Source organism: Dryas octopetala, chromosome 5, assembly GCF_963921425.1.
Source record: "Dryas octopetala chromosome 5, drDryOcto1.1, whole genome shotgun sequence".
Classification (NCBI taxonomy): Eukaryota; Viridiplantae; Streptophyta; class Magnoliopsida; order Rosales; family Rosaceae; genus Dryas; species Dryas octopetala.
In genome coordinates this window covers 8,891,650-8,917,894 of record NC_141370.1, presented here as the reverse complement: position 1 = coordinate 8,917,894, position 26,245 = coordinate 8,891,650, and the positions used below count along the sequence as shown (strand labels likewise).

Here is a 26,245-nt window from a genome sequence, read left to right as displayed (position 1 = left end):
CAGGTGGTCCGGCGCCGCAACTCTGTCGAAAAAGACAGATCGCCGGCACGGTGGCTCGGCCCTATTTTGTGTCGTTTCTCCGTCGTGGGTGATCGGCCGGTGGAATGGAGTCCATAGGGAGAGAGAGGGGAGGGAGGCGATGGCGGCAGGCCAAAACCTGAGCCCAGCCGCCGCCGGACGCGCCGTCACGCGCCGGTGACAGGCGCGGCGAGGGTGAGGGGCGAGAGAGACTGGCACGGGGGAAGAGGAGGGAGAGAGTGCGGGGAGAGAGATGTATATAATGAGAGAGAGAATATTCTAGAAAGAAAGAGAAACTTCTAGAAAAATTTAATTTTTAAACCCAATTTGTCCATTTTACGAAATTGCCTCTCGCTTCAAACGCCCATATCTTTCAAACCGTAACTCTGATTGACGCGTGCCGCGTGTCTACGAACTCGTGGACTCGAGACCTTTTCAACGTGCCCAAAGTCAAAGACGAAAGTCCATTATTTTTAAAAGTCATCTTTGGGTCGGGTCGTTACAGACTAGGCCCGAACGGGCAGCCCAATAGGCCCGAACGGGTAGCCCAAATTAGGCTTTTTTGGCTTCTCAAATTGCTTAATTTATTGCCTAATTTATGTCAATTATAACTATAAAACTTAGCAGATGACTAATTCATTGGTTTTAACTTGCCAAAATTTTGCAATGTCAGCTCCCAAAGTCACAATTTAACAAGTTAACAACATATAATTTAATTGCATGAGTACAAGCCATTAGTACTCCGAGAAGGACGATCCCATCAGGTCTGAGCCCATCATCCACTTGCATCCTCTGCAAGCAATGAATTGCTTCTTTCGCATAACCATGTGCTGCAAACCCAACCATGGCTGCCCATGAAAACACATTCCTTTTAGGCATTCCCTCAAAGGCTTCCACGGCCAAATCTATACAACCACACTTGGAATACATATCAACAAGCGCAGTCCCAATAAACACATCCGACTTCATCATCAATTTCCTCTTTTTCACGGTCATGAATCCACTTCCCCTGTCAAAGAGCCCCCAAATGAGCATAAGCAGCCAACCCAGTAGCCACACAAAAGTCATCAGGCTCAAATCCACACACCAACATATCCCGGAAAACCTTCAAAGCCTCAGAAGCCAAACCACATCTAACATACCGATTCATAAGAACATTCCACTTTATAAGATCCCTGTTAGGAATTTCATCAAACAACTTCCTGGAATCATCCAAAACCTTGCACTCCGCGTAAAATCTAACAAGGGCAGTCTGAACATGATTATCCAATAAAACCAACCCATTTTTAACTACCCAAATGTGAATTTGCTTGCCCGCAACTAGCTAAGAACAATTCACGCAAGCTAATATGACAAAATGAAACGTATAGTTATTGGGTCCTAAGTTGCTCTGTTTCAACATGAGTTGGAAGTAATGCATGGCCAAATGAGGCTGAGAACTGCGAGCGTAGGCTCTGATGAGGGTGTTGTATATGTATGAATTTGGGGTCTGGATTTGGTTAAATAGAAGAGACGCAAAATGATGGTGATGATGAAGAGGCGGCGAATGCGATGGGGTCTCAGGTGGCGAGATGGTGAATCGGTGATGATGGTGATGATGGAGAGGGTCTGAGAGTCTGAGAGAGTGATGATGGTGATGATGGAGAGGCCGAGAGGGTTTGAGAAGTGAGAAGTTTGAGAGTGTGAAGTTTGGCGAGATCACTGATGTTGAACTGTTGAAGGAGGCGGCGAATGTTGAGAGTTAGGGTTACAGTGAAAGTGTGAGAGTGTGAGACTTAGCTTTATATACTTATGACTTATCTTTAGGGTTTAATATTTTATTAGTTTAGGGTATTTTGGGGTTTGGGCTTGGGGGTTTGGATGGGGTTTGGTCCGTTTGGATGGGGTTTCAGGGTTTGGATGGGGTTTGGATTTTTTAATTTTATTACATGTGTAATATATGCTTTATTATATATTTTATTACATATGTTTTATAAACAAATGATGCAATTGTGTTTTTAACGATCTGAACCGTTCAAATTTTAATTTCTCACTCAAAAATAATTCATGCAAAAAATTAGCTCAATCAGAGATGTAAAAATGACGTAACGGTGGTCGAATTAATGAACGATCGTTGTTTTTCTAATGATAATCGAATGGGTAGATGAATTCCGATTTTGCTGATTTTTTGTAAGGATGATCTTTGACTATGAATATAGAAAATGAACGGTTTAGATTGTTGAAATCACGTTGTGGTCTTCACAATTATGAAAACAATAAGGTTTCAACGAGAAAGTTATTAGAATTATACTCTTCAACTCTTCAAGTGTATTTATATGTAGAAGCTCATATATCGATCGTGTTTTTAACGATCCGAACCGTTCAAGTTTTATTTCCCCACTCAAAGAGAATCCTTGCAAAAAATTAGCTCAATCAGAGATGTAAAAATGATGTAACGGTGGTCGAATTAATGAACGATCGTTGTTTTTCTAATGATAATCGAATGGGTAGATGAATTCCGATGTTGCTGATTTTTTGTAAGGATGATCTTTGACTATGAGTATAGAAAATGAACGGTTCAGATTGTTGAAATCACGTTGTGGTCTTCACAATTATGAAAACAATAAGGTTTCAACGAGAAAGTTATTAGAATTATACTCTTCAACTCTTCAAGTGTATTTATATGTAGAAGCTCATATATCGATCGTGTTTTCAACGATCCGAACCGTTCAAGTTTTAGTTCCCCACTCAAAGAGAATCCTTGCAAAAAATTAGCTCAATCAGAGATGTAAAAATGACGTAATGATGGTCGAATTAATTAACGATCATGGTTTTTTTAATGATAATCGAACGAGTAAAGGAATTCCGATTCGACCGATTTTTTGTAAGGATGATATTTGACTATCAACATATAAAATGAACGGTTCAAATTGTTAAATTAATGAACAATCATGCCATCATGGTTTAATAACTTCAATTACAGTTGTATTATAAAAATTGTATATGCACATATACATTTATGTTTTATTATAGTTGTAAATTTGTAATGTTGTATATAATTTTAAAAGTTTATTATTTATGGTATTACATACTTACATAGTATAGTTTACACTATTACTATTTAGTATTTACTAACATTATAGAATTATATAATAACTTAATAAACATATTAATAATTTATTAGAATAAACAAACGAAAAACCTATTAAATATGTTATGATTCACCAATTAGATAAATAAACTAGTTAGCTCAGTTGGTTGAGAGTTGAAATTTGTTCTATGAGGTCTCAAGTTCGATTTAGAACATAGCCAAAATCCTATATTTTTTTTATTGAAGATATTAAACGGGCTTTGGGCTTTGGGCTTTGGGCTTCGGGCCGGGCTTTGGACCGGGCTTTGGGCGGGCTTTGAGCGGGCCTAAGTGGGCCGGGCTTTGGGCGGGCCGTGGGCTTCAAGGGGATGGCCCAAGCCCAACCCAAAAAATTTTCGGGCCGGGCCGGGCCGGCCCAAATGTCGGGCCACATCGGGCTTCGGGCCCAATGGGCTGGGCAGGCTTCGGGCCTTGGGCTATTTGGTGAGCCCTACAACGAATGGTGGATTGAGTTTTTTGGTTTCTGTTGCTCCGATCTAGGAGAGTGAGGGATAGATCTCTTAAATTTCTCTGCTTGATTCCATCAACTAGGAGTAGCCATTTCTCGGAGAGAGATGAGGATGGGTGAGGGTAGATGACAAAATTTGATTTCGTTTGATTATGGCTTTGAATGAATTTATGAGATTTTCATCTGTGGCTGTGAGACAACACAATTTTTAAATTTCATACCAAACAGGGTCTCAAATTCTAAAATTTAGTTTTGGATGAGTAAAAGGGCGGGGAGCTATTTCCCGGATAGAATCTTCTATTAAAATGAAATGCAAATTTTTCAAAATAATTTTTAGAAGGTTTTTTTAACATTTTACCCACTTGAACTTTGAACTCAATCTCACTTCACCACCTAAAAAAAATTGTGTCAATTTACTACCTGAATTAAAAAATTTTTACAATGTACCACCTCTAACTCATTTGTCTAAATTTTTGTTAAAATTAAGAGTGTTTTGGTCATTTTTAAGTTCATATTGTTAGAAATTTTTTTTTTTTTTTTTTATACTTTACTTACTTTGACACAATAGAAAATTGGCTTAAAAAAATCAAAACATCCTTATTTTCAACAAAAGTTTAGACAAAATAAGACATAGGTAGTACAATACAACAAATTTTAAATTTTTATGGTAAATTGACACAATTTTTTTTTAGGTGGTGAAGTGAGATTGACCTCAAAATTCAGGTGGGTAAAATGTTATAAAGCCTTTTTAAAATAGATATCAAACGGCCAGTTTGACCCTCACAAAAGGTACAAATATTTGGACTTACCTCATACGTGTGATTTTTTTGTGATTGTACGTATTTTTTATTTATTCCAAAATTTTGTACATGATAAATAAGTGAATCATGAGAGTTCAACTCATTGCTAAAAAAATTAATGTTATATACGAAGGAAGTATCCTAAATCAAGGAGTAAAATTTCGTTTTTTGAAGAGGGCGAAATTTTATTAGAATACCAAAAATTTTTTCGTTAAAATTTTGGAAATTTCGACGAAATTCCCGAAATTTAGAAGAAAATTTCGGCTTGGGGTGGGATTTCTGGGTTTCAGTGGGCTTCGGGCGGCATGGGGAGAGAGAGAGAGAGAGAGAGAGATGAGGTCGGGGAGAAAGAAAGAGATGAGAGAGATGAGGTTGATCTGGTGGTGTGTGCGGCTGGAAGAGAGAGATGAGGTCGATCTGGTGGTGTGTGCGACTGGAAGAGAGAGATAAACTCGATCTGGCGTGTGAGGTTTGGTGTGTGCAGCTGGAAGAGAGAGATGAGGTTGGGGAGAAAGAGAGAAAAGCTAATGCTTGATGAGTTAAAGCCTCAGACTAAGGAGTGAAGACGATCTGAGAGAGAGAGATGGTCGATCTGCCAATTAAAGCCTCAGAGAGAGAAAGAGATGGTCATTCTGCCAATTACTTGTTTCTAGGCACAGCCAATCAGCCAATCCAATTCCACTTCTTTTGGTTTTTGTCTTTTTTGTCAGTTTCACTTTGTACTTTTTAGTTTTTAAAATAACGTTTTTATTTTTATTCAAAATTCTTTTAACAATTTTAATTGATTTTAATTGCTTTTTGGGTTTGTAACTTTTTAAAACTCAAAATAGAAATGACCCAAAAGCTCCTCACAATCAAACGCCCGTAACTTTTAAACCGTAACTCCGATTCACGAACAGTTTGCGTGTATGCGTTTGTGAGCTCGAGTTATTTCCAATAGCACAAAAATTAAGATTAAAACCCCATTATTGAAAATAGTCAACTTTGGAGTCAAACTAAATTATAAAAAATTTAATTAAAACAAACATTTTTAAAATAATCACTATCCAATTTTTTTTGAAATTTGGAGAATTTGTGAGATTAAAATTTTAGGTAAACCACTGTCACCGCTGCTGCACTGGGTTGGTTCTCCTTTAACTCAATTCGGCTCAATTTGATTATCAAAGACCATTTCCAAGTCCTTTTGAGTAAGCTTGCTACTTCCCGTTGCCACAATGGTGATTTATTCGTGTAATTTCATTATATAATTATTAATTAGTGAAACATTTTTTTAACAGTATTTGCCTCCAGCGCGCATTATATTCATCACATATCACATGAAACCTACCATATAATTTGGTTTCTTCAATGTTTTTTATCATTATAGTAGATAATATGTTAAATAAACATATGATAAAGTTTCATTCAAAATTTCCGTATTTTGATAACAATTTCCGTCGTTTCCGTCTAATTTTTGTCGAAATTTAAAAATTTTTGAAATTTTCGTCAAAATTTCCTCGAAACCCGAAATTTTATTCCTTGGTATCTTTATAACAAGATATTCGGATCCTTTGTTTTTTTAATTTTCTGCGTTTGTATTATACGCTTATGTCCAAAATTGCATGATTTTAGACTTTTATTTAAGTATATTTTTAGGGTTAAAAAAAAAAAAAACCCAAATCTACAACTCATAGATCTATCTGGTTTGGTTGCAAAAAATCAGTTCACAGGCAGTCCACTGGCATCGGTCGGGAGAGATAGATAGAGAGAGAGAAAGAGGATGTGGGGAGAGGGGGAGGGGGAGGGGGAGGGCGGCGGTCGAGGCTGGGGGATTGGGGTTTCGGGGCTGAGAAAAAGAGGAGAGGCAGAGAGCTAGAGAAGATGCGTGGAGAGAAGAGAGAGAAATTGAGGGGGAGAGAGAGGGGAAGAAGAAGATGAGCTCTGAAAGGAACACATGCGCTGGAAAAGAGAAGAAAAGGAAAAGAGGGGATCTGGAACGTAAACAAGCTTAGGGAGACGAAATGGAAGAAAAAGAAGCTCATTGGCAGTAACAATCATTGTTATTGTTATTGTTGGATAGTAACTATTTAAATTACAAAAAAATACTCTATTAATTGTTACAGTAACAATCATTATTATTGTGAAACAGTAACTATTAATATACTATTAATTGCTACTGTTTGGCAGTAGCAATTATTGTTACTGTGACAATTTACTTAGTTTTCAAAAAAAAAAAAATACCATGGAAAAAAACTTAACGTAGACTTATTTATACAAAAAAGTGGACTCATTTGTATAAAGTGAACTTATTTGTCATTCAATTTTTTAGGTGAGTTTTTTTGTACAAAGGGCTCTAAAAGTGGACTTTTTTGTAATTATCTTATATTTTATTATACAAAAAAATGTTTTATTGCTAGATAGTTAGATACCGTAACAATGTTGTCACACCGTAAATTTGAATTATTAATTAGGTTGATTCTTCAAAGAAATATCTAGTATTCACAATTTGGTAAGAAAATATTGTCCTTCTAATATATGTACCTTAACACTGACATTATTAATTTTTTAAAAAAATTGGTGGGAACCGAACCATTAGCTTGATCTCAACTTATTATCTCACTCTCGTTCATCACTTAATTCAACTCAAATGACAAACAACTCTGTCCCAATTTTAGTATAAAAAAACAAAAAGAGTTTATTGGCGATTTGTTTAGGCCCTTTAGGGGGGAAGAGTTGGACCATTCCAACCTTTTTGTACTTCTATACTCATCTGTGGATAATATATAGTAGTGTTAATTATACTCCCGCATAGAGTACACATAAGTCTTGGCCAAATTAAAATTGGAAATTTACTCTAAATGACTTATGTTGTGAGGTTACTATACTTTTTTAACTCTGTTGCAAAAAAAACTCTTTTATAACTTGTTTTGGACTTGAAAAGACCATACGCGCTTGATATACATCAGCTCAATCGGCATTTACCAAGTGGATGAACAATTATAATTTCAAGTGTTTATCAAAAATATCTCGTTTGTCTATTTGTTTGATCAAAGTTAAGATGATAAACGATTTCTGATTGAGCTAATTTTTTGCAAAGACAAATCCTTTAATGAGACCAAAAAAATTGACAATTCTAATTGTTAAGATTCCTCATAGAGTGGACCCTATGAGGGATCCCGTTATAAGCCCTTATATAGGAATCCCCCTTAAGAAGAGCCCCTTATGTACCTATGTTTATACATATTTAAATTTTTTTAATTATAATAAATAATGTCCCAAAATACTTACGTATAATGCATCGCCTTGCAAGACCGAAAACGCCTCGCATTACGCTTTTGCGTCTGAAAACACTGATATGTACCATCAGTCTATCACTGAATGTGTATCTTATGTAAATATATGACCGTTTTAATTTCTTATAACCAATACTCATATGCAGGTTTGGTCACTGTGTTTCTTATGGGATCATATATAGGAGGTGCAATTAGATGGAGGTGCGCATCACCACCTCTACAAGAGAGCAAATTTGCTCTCTACCTACTTTGGATGGTGGGATTGCCATGTGTCACTTAAATAATTAATTAAGACTAAATATGACACATGGCAATCCCACTATGTGTCATGTTTAGTCTTAATTAATTACTTTAAGTGACACATGTCAATCCTATAGTGGTGATGCTCACCATCAAAAGTAGGTGTGGTAAGCAAATTTCCTCTCCCTCTACAATATATAATATTGATTGTTTAAATATACTATATCCATAATGGCCAAAAAAATACTATATCCATGCCATATACAGTAAACATCCATGGTAGTTTGTCCCTTGCAGTAGCCACAAAGCACCTTCACCTCTGTTATAGTTGCAAGACTAGTCTACAATCATCCAACATACCAAATGATCTACCTTTCTGAAGCATCATTCATCATAAAAGTTATCTGTTTCAAGCAAATAAATTGATCAATATTCTAATACGGTTGTTTTGTCAATAGAACACATCAACCTAGCCATATTGAATTAAATTTAAAGCAATATGCCATACATAGTTACCTAAATGATGATACAGTTTTAAACCACAGTCCTTATCAATGGGAAGATGGAATTCTTCCAACCACATGCCGTCAGTGAAACTAACAGAAACTTTTGCTATGTAAGCTTTCACCACACCGCCATCAACTGCCTCCACCACTAGATCATAAAACCCAGAACAAATATGAAGCCGCTGACCAGGATGATTATGACCATCCCATGCTATTTGATACCGCGGCTTCCAGGATGCTCTCAGCACTTTCACAAACTGTAGTTGGGCATTCTAGAAGAGAAGCCAAAACATTAGTAAATAAAGAAAAAATGTTTAATGGAAAAGAAAGACATCAGTAAAGGAAGGACTGAGGTATTCATACATTTACAATATGAAAAAGGGCTTTTTTTTTTCCCCTCCATTTAGGACACATACTTTGGGGTCATTTGTAATTCATGACATATTTAATTGTGTGTTATTGTAGGACACATAATTAATTGTTGTGTTAATGTAGGACTTTCCATCGATTTTGTCATGACAGATGTTAAAAAAAGGTATGTGCAAGACACGAGACTTGTTTTCCGGGGCCAAAATGACATTTCTCATTGCGAACAGGTCTGTGCCTTACACGTGGCTTTTTTTAACGTTCGTCATGATAGAAATCGATGAAAAGTCCTACATTAATACAACAACTAATTATGTGTCCTACAATAATACACTCTTAAATATGTGTCCTGAATTACAACTAACCACAAAGTATATGTTCTAAATATAAAATAATACCCTATGAAAAACAAAGAAAAAACTTTTGCTTTTATAAAGACAGCTCCTATATTCACACTCTTAGTTTGTCATCTTGCACTCCAAACTCAATATTTTATTATTCTAAAAACGCTCACAAAAAGAGTATAGAAGGACAAACTAGAAGTCGGAATAGGATAGCATTGCCCTTTATAAATTACATACTGCTAATAAATAGAAGGCTTATTCACACTATTACCCTCTATAAAATACACTTTTTTTCACTTTGCCCCCTGAAACTTAAATCTTCTCAAATTGCCACCAAACTTCACACAGTTGTTGCAAAAGACCCTTTACAGTCAATTTTGTCAATTTTTCCGTTAAAATAGTTGATGTAGCACCTATATGGCATGAATGTGACCCTTTTTTAGTTATATAAGATCCATGTGGACAAAAAAACTAATAAAAAATAATAAGATTCATGTCAATTTTTTTGTCCACATAGATCTTACATAACTATAAAAGGGTTCCACACATACTATATAGGTGCCACGTTAGCTTTTTTAATGGAAAAATTGACAGAGTTGACGGCATAAGGTCTTTTGCAACAACTGTGTGAAGTTCATGTGGCAAACTGAGAGGATTTAAGTTTCAGGGAGTAAAGTGAAAAAAAGTATATCTAACAGGGGGCAATGGTGTGAATAAGCATAAATAGAAAGGTAGACCGTAGAAGAGCAGCTTTCATTTATATATGAATTCAGAATTACTGGTATGAGTTCATACTTTTCGCTTGTTGAATTCTTCCATGGCAAAACCAGCAAGGCTTGGTACCAAACTCATATGATATTCCAACCCCTGCGCAGATACACCAGTGTATATCCATCTGTGCGAAGTTTGAACTATTTTCTCCTTGCCCGGACTATCTATAACGGTGGAGATGACAATTAAACACCCACCATCAGTGCATTATTTGAAAGTAATCCAATATAAATTTTTTTTTGAAAAATTTTAGCTAAAGGACTCCAATAATATCCCATGTCCCTATTTAGAACAATTTCACTTTGTGTCAACTGAGGACTGAAACTTTCATTGTGTCAATTAAGTACCTTTTTTTTCAGTTTTTTTTTTTTTTTTCAACTTTGGCCCGACAATGGACTCATCGAACAAGTTATGCATTTTCTCTTTACAACCATATAAAGATCACTCAAATAGAACCTCTAAAACTTCAGCCCCAAAGTAAGGTACTTGAAATAATTGGATGTCCAAACGGACCTCCGGGAAAATATATGAAAAATTAGATAGTTTCGGATACCCTACATTGGGGACGATTATCTAAAGTTGTAGAGGTCCGATTTGGGTGATATTTAAATGGTTGTAAATAGGAGATGTATATCTTTAAATCCATTATATTTTTTTTCAATTTGGTGGAGGTGATGAGTCTAACGTCGGATCAAAGTTGAGATAAAAACTGAAAAAAAAAAAAACAGAATCCTTAATTGACCCAAAATGAAAGTTTCGGTACTTAGTTGACACAAAGTGAAATTTATGTCGGAGACATGAGGCATACTTGGAGTTCTTTAGCTAAATTTTTTTCTTTTAAATACTCCAATATTGACCGTATATTAATCCAAACAACATTAAATTGGAGCCTGTTTGAATGTCGGTTTTTTAAATGCAATGAAAATGTTATTGAATTAAATTTGTAGACTTGTACTGAATATAATCAAATTAAGTAATATGGCATAAAATAGTTACCTCCGGTATTTATTACTTTCTCTCTGTTACCAATGAGTTTTAACAAACTCCCATTATCAAGAACAAGACCAAACAATTTGAGTACCGGTATCATTTTGGCGTGTCCTTGCACAACCATTGCTTGGTAAACTTTGAGCACACCATCATCAACTGCCTCCAATGTTAGATAATAAGACATGCCAAATGGGTGAGTATTGTAGTTTTCACATGCCCTCACCACTCTCACAAACTCCAGTTGGGCATTCTAAAAGAGAATCCAAAACATAATTAGAGTTAAATAATTAACATCCACATACAAAACTATTATAATTAGTAAGAAATTAATTTATTTTTTTATAAATTGAGAAAGTTCAGGTGAGTTTAAACCTTCTGCTTGTTGAACTCTTCCACGGCGAAACGAGCAAGAGCTACAAAAGAGGGATCGTCCATAGAATAATAAGTGATTTCGGGATATTGGACAACCTCAAATTTGTCCAAATTGTCGATGGAGCAGGCATGATACATATGTTTCTTGAATAATAACTAGAAATCAATTAATTAGTAAATTAGTAAAAAATATATTTTTCAGTTTTGAGAATAACAACTAGAAATCAATTAATTCCTTTTTTGTTTTAATAAATTTGAGAATGTTCAGATGAGTTGAAACCTGTTGCTTTAGTAACTCCTTCACATCTAAATGGCATGGTAGTTTAATGGAATCATCCAAAATATATGCAGCCGTTGTCAATTGGCCACCACAGTTCGCATCGAATTTGTAATAATTGAATTCAGCATCAGTAGATTCAGTACAGGTGACAAAGCATGCCTGAGACGAATTAACATATGCAGAAGGAGGCTTTGAACGTGACAAATTGTTGTTAATTGAGGGAAAATTAAAAGGTTGATGAGAGGAATAAACATATGCACAAGGAGGCTTTGAAAGTGAAAAAGCCTTGGTCTTGTTGTTGTTCATTGATACAGTATTAGTGATAGTCCCAATTTTAAAAGCCCCAACCATGTTTGAAAAATCACGCCTAAACTGCAACAATAAACACAAGAGGTTCAGTCAAATTCATCAACAGATCTTATACAGATCACTGAAACAATGAACCACTAAACATGGAAGAATTAAAATCTTAGATCAAAACATTATGTATGGATGGTCTATAAGTTTAATAGTAAGTAAACCCTAAAAACCTGCATAATTAGGGATTCTTGACTCTTACCTTAGAGGGGGAAATTCGAGAGGAGACGGCAAACGAGGAAGAGAAGGACTGTGAAATAGCAGATGGGGCCATATCTCTCTTTTCGCACACTCACCCAATTCTGAAAACAACAAAACTTCCGGTGGGGATGCTGAAAGCAAAGTGAAGGATATATATATATATATATATATAGGGAAGAGATTATGGGCCCTAATATTATGTGCCCTAATGTGTGCCCAAATGACATGAAATTTGACGTGACTAATTTATTTATACACCTCATTTTAAATGGCTTATTTGCACATTTACCCCTTGACTTATAGGTTTTTTCTCACTTTGCCCTCTCACATTTATTTGTTTCATACAACCCCCTGAACTTTTACGTCGTTTCTCATATTGCCCAATTCGTCAACTTCGTCAACACCACCGTTAGAAATGCTGACGTGACGTCTACATGGCTGGGTACGTAATTTCGTCTTTTCAACCACAGATAACCAATCTTTGCCATGTGGTAATTTGTGGGACCCAATATGCCATGTGGGCAACCCTCCCACATTTTTTTATTTAAAAATATAAAACTGAAATTTTAATTAAATAAAAACTTTTAATTAAAAAAGAAAAATTTCTCTGGATTGTGGGTTTGAGGTAGGGCTGGGGGGGGGGGGAGGGGGAGGGGTTGGGGGAGGGGCTGGGTCAAGCTGGGGATGGGTTGGGTTGGGCTTCTTAGGGCGGATCGGGGTAGAGCGAGGGCGGGGCTGGGCTGGGTGGGGCGAGGCTTGGTGGGGCGAGGTTGGGCGGGGGAGGGGTTGGGCCGAGCTGGGGCTGGGCTGTGTGGGGTGGATCAGAGCAGAGCGAGGGCGGGGAGGATTGGGGGAGGATGAGGTTGGGCAGAGCTAGGCTGGGCGGGGTGGGGCTGGTTGGGGCGGGGCAAGGCTGGGCGGGGCGAGGCAGGGCTGGGCTGGGCTGCGTGGAGTTGGGGCTGGGTGGGCATGGCTGGCATGTGCAGAGAGAGAGAGAGAGAGAGAGAGAGAGAGAGAGAGAGAGAGAGAGAGAGAGAGAGAAGGAGAAAGAGGGAAAAATAGGGGAGGAGGGCATGTTCAGTGGGTGAAGAGGGAGGAGTAGCCGAAATGTGCAATGGGTGGTGAGGGAGGGGTGGCCAGCTTGCGCAGTGGGTAGGGAGGGAGGGGTTTGGTTTTTTTTTTTTTTTTGTTAATTTAATTGAATTGTAAAGATTTTATTTTTAAAATATTATTTTAATTGAAAGTTTTATTATTCTATTAATTTAATATTATTTTAAATATATTTTACGGTTGAAATTGCAAAATTACCCTTCCATGTTAACATTTCTAACGGTGTAGACGGAATCAGGCACTGTAAGAAACAGTATAAAAGTTCAGGGGTTATATGAGACAAATAAATATGAGGGGGCAAAATGAGAAACAAGCTAAAAGTCAAGGGGCAAATGTGTTAATAAGCCTTTTAAAATTGCCACATCAGTTGGAGGAAAAGACATTTTTACCCATTTAAAATTAGACCTAAATCCTAATTAAAGCCCTTCTCCATTTTTAATTATTTTTAATTTTCTGCACGAAGAGTAAAGCTTTGTCCCCTGTTCGAGGAAGCTTTCTTCTTACCAATGTTCTTATTTCCTCACCAAGTTGAAGCAATATAAATTTCATTTTGTCTTGTAAGACTATACAAAATGATGTTGGTGCTTTTGGATTCCCCTCTATGTTGATGCTTGTATTGTTAATCTAGTGAACTGGGCTATCAGGTCCAAAGCAATCAGGCATATATGTTGCAGAGGCAACACTATGGCTTGGAGTATTTTTGTTTATCAAGGTCGTAGCAGAGGCTTTTCTGAATGATATATCTGGGTTCTGGTCCTTGGATTTAAGCGAGAGAGTTATTAGGAAGAAAATAGGAAGTGGGTTGGTTGTAATCTCCATGATTTTGCAGTTGATAGCAATCATCATCATCATCACCAGATACTCCCTCATAGAAAAAGCCTATATATGTTGAATATGGTGTTAGTGCGCTCACTAGAGATCATTATGCAATGATATAGAAAATCAATCCTATATCTACCCAAACCCCTAGAAGAAAAAAAATGAACAATCAAACATACTCTGTAATTATATCAACAATCAGATCCCATAGTATCATAATTCCTATATCCTAATAGGAATTAATGTCATTTTGCTTCTCAGACTATTACACATGTATCAATTTGCTCTTCAGACTTCTAATTTGGAAAATTAAGGACCCTGACTTTTTCAATTTTGTCAATTAAGGTTATTCCGTCAATTTATACATTTTTCATCTAAAATGTCGAGATGATCAACCAGAATTTAGTGAGAAATAAAAAAGGAAAAATGATGTATGAGGAAAAAATGATAAGATCTAAATAGAATGGACCATTTTGCCCTCAAAGATTTGGATAAAAAATGTGTAAATTGACGGAAGAACCTCAATTGGCAAAATTGAAAAAGTCAGAGTCCTTAATTTTCCAAATTAGAAGTCTGGGGAGCAAACTGATACAAGTGTAATAGTCTAGGGAGCAAAATGGTATTAATCCCATCCTAATATCAATATTGTGAAGAAAACTTATGTGTTTCACTTAAAAGCCCATTGACCCCCCTTCTTCTTTAGGAGTACGTGGTTATTCTTGATGTTGAAATTAAGTCTTATGAATCTCTTTAGTTTTCATTGTTCATGTATATGACAACTTGCAGGGCCTTGATCAATTTGTTTGTTGCCAAGATCGATGAGGTCAAATTAAGAATTATAATTTAGGGCTAATGATTTTTGAGCTGAGAATTTATAATGAAGGTTAAAACAGTATTTGTAAAAACTGATGTGACAAGAAATAATGAATTTAATTAAACAACATTAATTATTTTAATTGACATGTCATTAGAGCATGTGCCCTATTAGGGCACTCTAACATTGCCCATATATATATATATATATATATATATATATAAGAGCTGCTAGATGCACACTCCCATTTGGGAGTACAGTGGGCATAAAAATAGAGAAACCGAAACACCAAACCAAACCAGACAACAAAAAACTGAGTTGGCAAAAAGAGTCAACACCACTCACGAACCGAACTTGACTGATATACTTAAATAAATATGTATTTATATAGGGAAGCGATTTTCGCATTCCATTTTTCTCCACTTGCACTCATATATTTTTTTTTAATATTTTTGAAAATATTTGTATGAGTTAAAATCTCTAGTTTACCCTTAGTCAACTTTTCCTAAACAACTTCATCTTCATAAAAAATTGCCTCTTTCTTTCATACAGATACCTAACCAATTCACACCCAAAGCATATATTTACTACTTATCTGAGGTTCATATAAGGTTTTCTCTATGCAGATTTAAGAGCTCTATGGTTATTTTGGATTTTGAAGAGGTAAACACCATCAACTACCAATGCGTATTACTATCCACCAAGAAATTTTTTTGTATATCTAATTTGTAAAATTTCGCAATGCACTCCTATCATGTGATAATGGTCTTTGTCCATTGAGTTCAGTTCAGTTTATAGTACTGGTTATCCATAACAACAACAAAAACAAAAAAGACAAGAAAATTAAAGAAAAGAAAACTAGAGAAGGTGAAGGTTTGTTTTCTGCATTTGGGTGTATGAACTGAGACAATGGTACTCCTATATAGTTGGGATCCCTCTTGTACGTGGCTTCCAAGTCCTGACTCGTTGTACTTAATGATTGTGGTGAATCTTATCACATATGTCTTAATGCTCAACTTCGATCAACTATAAAATTGGGGATGAGTTTGGTGGGAATGGCTAAAATAATATAGTTGAGTTGGGAGGCTATAAAGATGTGTTTGTCCTTATAAATAAGTTTGGCTGGTGATCTAGATGAGAGAAAGAGGCATAGAACGGAAATTAAAGGAATTGTTTTGGAAAGAAGATGAAGCTAGTTTAGAAAACATGTGTAAGGGTAAACTTGGAACTACAACTAATTAAAACATATAAAAATATAATATATAAATAAAAGAGTGTAGATGGAGAAAAATAGAATGCGAAAATCATCTCCCTTTATATATAGTTTATTATATATGCAATAAAAATATATTTTATATATCATTTCTTTGGACTTGAACATATTATTTTAGGTCTCTATTTAAATATTATCATTGCAAAAAAAAAAATATATATATTACTAGTTTGTATTTTATATAATTTATAGTTTCTATATTGTAAAAATATTACTAAAAGTCAAAAACTATTATTAGATTTCAATATTGGTACTACTAATCAAATAGCTAAACAATTTCCGATTTCAATTATTTTTTTGTATGGATGATCTTTGAATGATTTCCTAAAACATAGACGGTTCCGATTATTGAATGGTATGCTCGAGATAAGATATTCTCATATATATATATATATATATATATACACACTAACACACTATTAAGTATAATAGTACTTAAAGGATTCTTTGTGGGATACACTCTCCATTGTATCTCAATAATCAAAACCGTTCATTTTTTTAAGGTCACTCTTTAAGGATCATCATCGCAAAAAATTAGCAAATTCGGTAATTGTTTGGTCATATAAACTATGCAAACAAACACTCATCAATTAGATTTCAATATTGTTACAACTAATTAATCAAATGGCTAAACAATTTTCAATTTCAATGATTTTTTGCATGAATGATTTTTGAATGATTTCCTAAAACATAGACAGTTATGATCATTGAATGATATGCTCGAGATAAGATGTTCACATTTATGTACCCTATATAGTTATAGTTATAGTTTAATTTTTTTTATGTCTAAATTTCTAATAGACTAAATTACTAGTACATAGTTAAATTTTATATAGTTACAAATTAAACTAATTAAATTTTATATAGTTAAAAATTTAACTAATTTAACTAATTTTATAGACTTATAGTTAGTGTTTAATTATTCTAATTTTGTTTGTTTTTTTTTATGTCTAAATTATGTACCGATAAAAAAAAATACATTTTGTTTGTTGAGTCATGAATGTTGACACATTTCAGTTATTTTGAGTCAGTCACTCTCGATCCTCACCCAAAGCAGAAACACACCCAGCCACTGAGCCACCCAGCCCTTCTCTCGATCTCACTCTCACCCAGCCTCTCTCGCATAAGCTTTGTCATCTCAGTCTCTCACTTCTCTTGATCCGAATCAAGAGGTATGTGTCTCATCTCTCTCACTCTCATCTCTCACTCTTTCATCTTTGTCTCTCATCTCTCACTCTCTCATCTCTAAAATTATGGATTTGGGGTTTTGATTTTAAATTAGGGTTTATAGTTATGGGTCTGTGTGTTTTTTGCAGGGGAATGAGGCATCTTTTGTAGGGGAAGGAGGTATCTTTTGCAGGGGAGAGCTCGATCAATGGAGGGATGGTCTGTGTGTGTTCTGAAATGGGTAGTTTTTGAGAGAAAAAATGGTCTTTCTCATTTGCAGGGAGGGATTGGATCATCAGAGAAGAGAGGGGTGAGGTTTGTCCAAAATTGGATTGGAGCACCGAACAAGACCGGCACAGGAAAGGTGTGGTTTTCCTCCATATATCCTCTTCGATTTTCAGCACCGCAACTGAATTGGACCGGTGAGGGACTTCCAACACGGCTCATAATTTCATGGGTGAACTGGGTCAAATCGGACCGTGCCCACCCCTACTCCCAATTATGGCTGCCACTTGGATGGTAATTTATCGAACCGACCAATTACCGATCGAAATTTTTTTGTTTGGTAAACATATTTTCACAATCCGAACATCGAAAATGTGAAACCAAAAAAAGTTGGCAAACCGACTAATTACCGAAAGAAATCGAATTGATTATTACAAAAAAAAACCAAAATATATATCGAAAAAATCGAAAAATTTATCGAAACTTAGTTATATATATATTTATAGATAGGCTTAATTACAACAATATATCTCAACTTTGATGCCAATTTCATCTGACTACCCCAATTTTCTAAAAATTTCGTTAACATACCTTCGTTAACCTTTTCGTCATTGAGTATGTTAACCGACCACATGACACTAACGTGGCCCACGTAGATATCCCACCTAGATACAGATGTCGCCTTCCAATTCAGAGTAGTTTTGTTCAAACTCTTTAACTAAGGTGTATGCTTACCTCTCATCTAAAATGTTGTCATGTGTTTAAAAAGCTAACCATGAGTTAACCCATAAATATATATTTTTTTTTTCATTTTTTTCCCAAAACCCGGTTCCCCTTTCCTTTTTTTTTTTTTTTCTTTCTTCTTCTCCTTTCTCTTCATCCCCCGTGCTTCTCTCTCTCATGGTTAACCCAGAACATGATAAAACTATTTTATACAATGAACAAATCATACTACACTTTCTTCCTTCAAAAACAAAGAAAAGAATAAATAACTAGAAGAACAAAAAACAATAAAATAGAGAAACTGGGCTTCGAATAACTAATATTATATATGGTTGTGATTATGAATTTATAATTGCACCCAAAATCCATAAACTCTTAATCACAAACAAAAAGAGCAGGGTTGAGGTTGAAGTTGGAGTTGGCGGATGAAACCTTGCCCACAAACTCCCCTGTAGTTGACGTATTATATTTCTTTACAGTATAATAATAATAGTATTCACAACCTCACCCTCACCAAGGGATGAATAAGTTGTTTGAGTATGAATTTGGGAGATGATAAACCAATATAGCTAGGGAGAAAGACGTTGCCGACCAATCTCAAAAGTCGGTTATGAGGTGTTTAAGATCTACTTACGAGTTTTTAATGGGAACTTTGGCTTATGATTTAAGTCATACATGATCTCCATTTAAATATTATCATTGCAAAAAAAGTCTAAAAATATTACTAGTTTGTATTTTATTAATTTATAGTTTCTATATTGTAAAAATATTACTAAAACTCCAAAACTATAATTAGATTTTAATATTGTTACTACTAATCATATGGCTAAACAATTTCCGATTTCAATAATTTTTTGTATGAATGATCTTTGAATGATTTCCTAAAACATAAACGGTTCCGATTATTGAATGGTATGCTCGAGATAAGATGTTCTCACATATATATATATATATATATTTACAAACACACTACTAAGTATAATAGTACTTAAGGGATTCTTTGTGGGATACACTCTCCATTGTATCTCAATAATCGGAACCGTTCATTTTTTTAAGGTGACTCTTTAAGGATCATTGCAAAAAATTAGCAAAATCGGTAATGGTTTGGTCATGTAAACTATGCAAACAAACACTCATCAATTAGATTTCAATATTGTTACAACTAATCAAATGGCTAAACAATTTTCGATTTTAATGATTTTTGGCATGAATGATCTTTGAATGATTTCCTAAAACATAGACAATTCTGATCATTGAATGATATGCTCGAGATAAGATGTTCTCATTTATGAACCCTATATAGTTATAGTTATAGTTTTTTTTTTTTACGTCTAAATTTATAATAGACTAAATTACTAATACATAGTTAAATTTTATATAGTTACAAATTAAACTAATTAAATTTTATATAGTTAAATAACTATTTAAACAAATTTTATAGACTTATAGTTAGTGTTTAATTATTCTAATTTTTTTTGTTTTTTTTTTTTAATGTCTAAATTATGTACCGATAAAAAAAATACATCTTGTTTGTTGAGTCATGAATGTTGACTCATTTCAGTTATTTTGAGTTAGTGATCACTCTTGATCCTCACCCAAATCAGAAACACATCCAGCCACTGAGCCACCCAACCCCTCTCTCGATCTCACTCTCACCCAGCCTCTCTTGCATCAGCTCTGTCATCTCAGTCTCTCACTTCTCTCGATCCAAATCAAAAGGTATGTGTCTCATCTCTCTCACTCTCATCTCTCATTTCTCGTCAATTTTTCATCTCTCATTCTTTCATCTCTGAAATTATGGATTTAGGGTTTCGATTTTAAATTACGGTTGTGTCATCTCTCGTCTCTCGACCCTCACCTAAATCAGAAACATGCACCTTGCCACCTCGCCACCCAACCCTTGTCTCGATCTCACTCTCACCCAACCTCTCTCACATCAGCAATGTCATCTCAATCTCTCACTTCTCTCGATCCGAATCAAAAGGTATGTGTCTCATCTCTCACTCTTTCATCTCTGTCTCTCATCTCTCGCTTTCTCATCTCTGAAATTATGGATTTAGGGTTTCAATTTTAAATTAGGGTTGTGTTACCGTCGTCCTCTCCAACTAGTCAAATACATATCCGTTGACTTGGATACGTATCCAAGGCATATCGGTCCGTATCTGATACGGGATACGGCACCAAAATGGAGTATACAGAGAGGTGATGATGTGGATTATTGAAATTAATTAGGTTTTAGTTGTAGAATATGTTTTTATTGAACGAATTCTTCAATCTTTTTTTTTTTTTGTAAGGTTTTAATTTCATTTTTTATAATAAAAATGTTAAGTGAAATATTTTTTTTTTTATAACACACTTGTAGAATATACACTTAATACTTAATTGTTCTTGACTTTTAATCTAAATAGTCCATTAAAAATTTAAAGTGTATTATATTTCTTTACAGTATAATAATATATAGTATTCACAACCTCACCCTCACCAAGGGATGAATAAGTTGTTTGAGTATGAATTTGGGAGATGATAAACCAATATAGTTAGGGAGAAGGACGTTGTCGGCCAATCTCAACAGTGGGTGGTAAGGTATTTAAGATCTACTTACGAGTTTTTAATGAGAACTTTGGTCTTATGATTTAAGTCATACATGATCTCTATTTAAATATTATCATTGAAAAAAAAAAGTCTAAAAATATTACTAGTTTGTATTTTATATAATTGTAAAAACAAAAAACAGAAGAAATGAAAAAAATGCTTTTTCTTCTGATTCTTGTGTTGGGCTTCAGCTTCCGTTGTTTGCCGAACAACAAGGGAAGAGAGGAAGAGAGCAAGAGAGAGAGTGTGTGTGTGTGGTGGGAGAAGCTTGGAATTGAAAACAATGCTGTTTTAATTTAAGAAAGGGGTTTCTTTGATTCACCAAAAATGTCTTACTTTCCAAATTAAAATTTGAATAAATAAATATGAAATTGATCAAGTTTTAGTTGTAGAATATGTTTTTATTTAATGAATTCTTCAATATTTTATTTTTTGTAAGGTTTTAATTTTATTTTTTATAATTAAAATGTTAAGTGAAATATATTTTTTTTATAACACACTTGTAGAATATACACTTAATACTTAATTGTTCTTGACTTTTAATCTAAATAGTCTATTAAAAATTTAAAGCGTATCATATTTCTTTATAGTATAATAATAATATATAGTATTCACAAGGTCACCCTCACCAAGGGATGAATAAGTTGTTTGAGTATGAATTTGAGAGATGATAAACCAATATAGCTAGGGAGAAGGACGTTGTTGGTCAATCTCAACAGTGGGTGGTGAGGTGTTTAAGATCTACTTACGAGTTTTTAATGGGAACTTTGGCTTATGATTTAAGTCATATATGATCTCTATTTAAATATTATCATTGCAAAAAAAGTTTAAAAATATTATTAGTTTGTATTTTATATAATTTATAGTTTCTATATTGTAGATATATTACTAAAAGTCCAAAACTATAATTAGATTTTAATATTGTTACTACTAATCAAATGGCTAAACAATTTCCGATTTCAATAATTTTTTGTATGGATGATCTTTGAATGATTTCCTAAAACATAAACGGTTCCATAAATTCATAATCCTAACCATAATTATTGGTATATCCAAGGAATAAAATTTCGGGTTTCGAGGAAATTTCGATGGAAATTTTGATGGAAATTTCGACGGAAATTTCGAAGATTTTTAAATTTCGACAAAAATTAGACGGAAATTGCTATCAAAATACAAAAATTTTGAATGAAACTTTACCATATGTTTATTAACATATTATCTACTAAATTGATAAAAAAAATTGAATAAACCAAATTATATAGTAGGTTTTATGTGATATAAGATGAATATAATGCACGCTGGAGACAAATACTGTTAAATAAAATTAGTATATTATTTATACTATATAATCTATAAACTAAACCCTATGTATTTTATAATCTATATTCTATATTGTTTAGGATATGATATATGATATTAGAGTTTAGGCCCTTTAGGGTATTTTAAATTATTTTTTATATAGAAATATATTATAGTTTACTAGTTTAGGGTTTAAAAACAATTAAATGAAATTCCAAAATGGTCAAACGAAACTCCAAACTATTTTTTTTCTTTACAATTGCCCAAAGGCCTCAAACCCTAATCAATCCTAAACCATTTAATTTTTTTCTATTTTTTATTTTATTTTTCCTTTTTTCCTTTATTTTTATTTTTTTTTCTTCTTTTTCTTTCCTTTCTTTTCTCTTTTTTTTCTTCTTTTTCCTTTCTTCTCCAGTTCTCCCCGAGTCTGCAGTTCAAGTCTTCCAGTCCATTGTTTTTTTTTTCTCTCTCTCTCTCTCTCTCTCTCTCTCTCTCTCTCTCTCTCTCTCTCTCTCTCTCTCTCTCTCTCTCTCTCTCTCTCTCTATCCCCCCTGTCGTCGCCCCCTCACCGTCGCCCCCCTGCCGTAGCCCCCCGCTGTCGCATCTTTCTCCCTCGATCTCCCCCCTTCCGCTGCCGCTGCCCTGCCGCTGCTCTGCCGCCCCCCGCCACGCCTTCTTTCTCCCTCGACTGTGTAGGTGAGGTAAGTTGGTTAACTGGGTTTTTGGGTTGTTGTGGAGCAGTGGAGGTGACGAAATTTCGCGAAATTTCGACGAAATTTCTCTGAAATTCAAAAAATTTGGCTGTTAGGGTGTTTAAAATTTCGCCCGAAATTTCGAATATTTCGCCGAAATATTTCAAATTTTTGTCGAATCAGTGTTAAAATTTCGGACCCCCTCAAAATCAAAATTTAAACCCTTGGGTATATCCAAGCCCAATTTCTCTATTTTATTCTTTATTTAATTCGTTTTTGTTCTTCTAGTTATTTATTTATTTTTTTTAAGGAAGAAAGTGTAGTATGATTTGTTCATTGTATATAATGGTTTATCATGTTCTGGGTTAACCATGAGAGAAGCATGGGGGGAAAGGAGAAGAAGAAGAAGAAAAAAAAAAAAAAAAAAAAGGGGGGAACCGGGTTTTGGGAAAACACAAAGAAAAAAATAAAATAAAATATTTTTGGGTTAACTTATGGTTAGCTTTTTAAATATATAACAACATTTTAAATGGAATGTGAGCATACATTTTAGTTAAAGGGGGTGAGTAAAACTGCTCTCTCTTCCAGTTTGTAGTTCCTCCAAAATAAAGTGCCACATGGTCTGACACCATCCACGTCACCCAAAATAGTAACAAAATAACAAAAAAATAATAAAAAAACAGAAAATTCCTAGTTCTTTTCCATTCTTCACCATCATCTTCATTCTTCAGTCAGCCCCGCAGCCCCTAAACTCCAACAACTCCTCCTCTAAAGCACCTTATGTTAGGATCCTTGATTTGTTACCTATCAGTTACTTATTTTAATTACCTATTTAACTTATTTACTGCTTTGATTTAATTGATTTCCTTCCGTTTTTCAGTGTATTGAACCACTATAAGTATGTGGGTTATTTTCATTATATGATAACCCGTTAACCTTAAAATCTCTTCTCCCTGCTTACTCTTCTTCCTACTGTTATATTTCTTCTTGCTAATTCTTATTGTTCGGGTGAGTGTTCTACCATCTGGTATCAGAGCACTCTTTCCTGGCTCTTATCATGACGGTTAAAGATCATGAAGACCAAGTTGCTGGTTTAACCCAATAGATTGATGAGATTGCGGCCACTCTTCGGGAAAATCGAATCAATGAGTTGCCCACTATGATTGATCGTATTTGGAACTGATTGGAGCAATTGCACCCTCCAGATCAGCGTCCCCTAGCACCACCAGATCCGGGCCCTGTACAAATACAAGGTCGTCATATCTGAATTGAATTTCCTTCATTTAATGGCGATGATCCAAATGGGTGGATTTTTCAGGCTGAGCAATACCAACGTGTCACTGGTATTACGGATGGCCAGATGACAACTATGGCAGCAGCTCATCTTGTGGGTGACACTATTCCTTGGTATCAATGGTTGGAGCGGACTTTGGGTGCTTTGACGTGGTCGCAATTTAGTCGTGCCTTACCCGCCCGTTTTGGTACTTTAGAGCAAGAAAATTATGGAGGAGCTCTCTCCAAGTTGTGTTAGACTGGATCTTTTGCTGAATATCAGGTGTAGGGCTGCCCATTGGTTTGGTATTTACCGAACCGACCGACTACCGATCGAAATTTTTTGGTTTGGTAAATCGATTTTAACATGCCGAAAATCGAAAATCCGAAACCAAAAAATTACCGAAAAAGTTGGTTTGGTTTTGGTAAAAACCGAAAAAAGTTGGTAAACCGACCGATTACCGAAAATTATGACCGAAAGCAACCGAATCGATTATTACCGAAAAAACCGAAATATATACCGAAAAATCCGAAACAATTACCGAAATTTAGTTATATATATTTATATGTAATATTATTACATTAATAATTTAATATGGTTAGTATATGGTTATATATACTTAAATGTATTATTATTACATTAATATGCTTAGTATATAGTTTATATACTTTATAGTTTATAGTTTATATAGTATATAGTAATACCATATAGTTTATATAAATATATAGTTTATAACTTTACTAACTTTATATAGTATATAATTTATAACTCTATATAGTATATAGTACAAAGTATAAACTACTTATATAATAATGTTTTAATATATAATTTTAGTTATACTTATACCCTATATAATAAAATTACTAATTAGTATATAGTTTTAGACTTTTAGTTATAACTTATAGTTTTAGACACTTTACCTTATATATTATATATTCTCTATAGTCTATACACTTTATCTTATATCCTAAACTTAAAACTTAAAAGTTAAATACACTAAACTCTATTAATATCCTATACACTATAATTAAAACTTAAAACCCAATTAAGCATACAATTTTAATTTCTAAACACTAAACTCTATACACTAAGTCTATTATTATTTATTAAGTACTCTATAATGTTATATATACCTAACATTTTTTATGTATATAATATATAGTTATATATAAAGTTATAAAGTTATAAACTAATTAGTACTTAGTAGTTACTATAATTTGATAGTATATAGTTTACAATACTATAAGACTATAGTTTATATAATTAATAGTATATAATATAGTATATAGTTTATAATACTATAAGACTATAATTTATATATTTGATAGTATATAGTTTATATAATTTATAGTATATAGTTTATAATACTATAAGACTATAGTTCATATATTTGATAGTATATACTACATAGTTTATAATACTATAATTTATATATGTAACATATATAACATATAACATATAGTATTATAGTCTTATATTAGGGTTTAGTATTATGGTATTATAGTCTTATACTATAGTTTATATTAGGGTTTAAGATATTTTTAATTATTTATTTATATAGAAATGTATTACATAAATTAAAACAACTAAAAAACCACAAACAAAACCTCAATCGAAACCCCAATTGCCCAAACCCCAATTTTTTTTTCTTTCCTTTCTTTTTTTTTTTTCATTTTTTTCTTTCCTTTCTTTTTTTTTTTTGCGCCCACCCACCCCTATTCCCCCCCCGGTGACTCTCTCTTCCTCACTTTCTCAGTTTTTCTTAAGAATACTTAAGAGATTCTTTGTGGAATCCATTCTCCATTGTATTTTAATGATCGAAACCATTCATTTTTTAGGTCTCTCCTTAAGGATTATCATCGCAAAAAATTAGTCAAATCAGTCATTATTTGTTCATCTAAACTATGTAAACATGCAAACACAATTCATCAATTAGATTTCAATATTGTTAATACTAATCAAATGGCTAAACAATTTTCGATTTGAATGATTTTTTGCATAGATGATATTTGAATGATTTCCTAAAACATAGACGGTTTCGATCAAAAATGTTCTCATATATATATATATATGTATATTTATAAACCCCCAATTGCCCAAACCTTAATCTGACTAAACCCCAAAACTAATCAAATTATTATTGGTTGTTTCTACACCATTACT

At 33.9% G+C, this 26,245-nt stretch overlaps 1 protein-coding gene and 1 pseudogene across 1 annotated transcript; both read right to left on the bottom strand.

Moving 5' to 3' along the window:
* Positions 1–687: 687 nt before the first annotated feature.
* LOC147284029 (putative pentatricopeptide repeat-containing protein At3g28640 pseudogene) lies at positions 688–7,937 on the bottom strand (annotated as a pseudogene).
* A 250-nt stretch (positions 7,938–8,187) lies between these two features.
* On the bottom strand, positions 8,188–12,115 carry LOC147284028 (uncharacterized). Its single transcript, XM_086243524.1, has 7 exons — positions 12,097–12,115; positions 11,538–11,909; positions 11,258–11,413; positions 10,892–11,135; positions 9,920–10,059; positions 8,425–8,686; positions 8,188–8,312 (listed from the first exon to the last, which is right to left on the bottom strand). Exons 2-7 carry the CDS (start codon positions 11,886–11,888, stop codon positions 8,293–8,295), a joined length of 1,173 nt encoding a protein of 390 aa, XP_086099650.1. The 5' UTR covers positions 11,889–11,909; positions 12,097–12,115; the 3' UTR covers positions 8,188–8,292.
* Between the last annotated feature and the right edge of the window lie 14,130 nt (positions 12,116–26,245).

Coding starts and splice junctions, on each gene's coding strand:
- LOC147284028 (XM_086243524.1), bottom strand. CDS start 11,888: ATGGTTGGGGCTTTTAAAATTGGGACTATCACTAATACTGTATCAATG. Junction 8,687..9,919: donor AAGAATTCAACAAGCGAAAA/GTATGAACTCAT, acceptor CTTCTCTTCTAG/AATGCCCAACTACAGTTTGT. Junction 8,313..8,424: donor AAAACTGTATCATCATTTAG/GTAACTATGTAT, acceptor TGCTTGAAACAG/ATAACTTTTATGATGAATGA.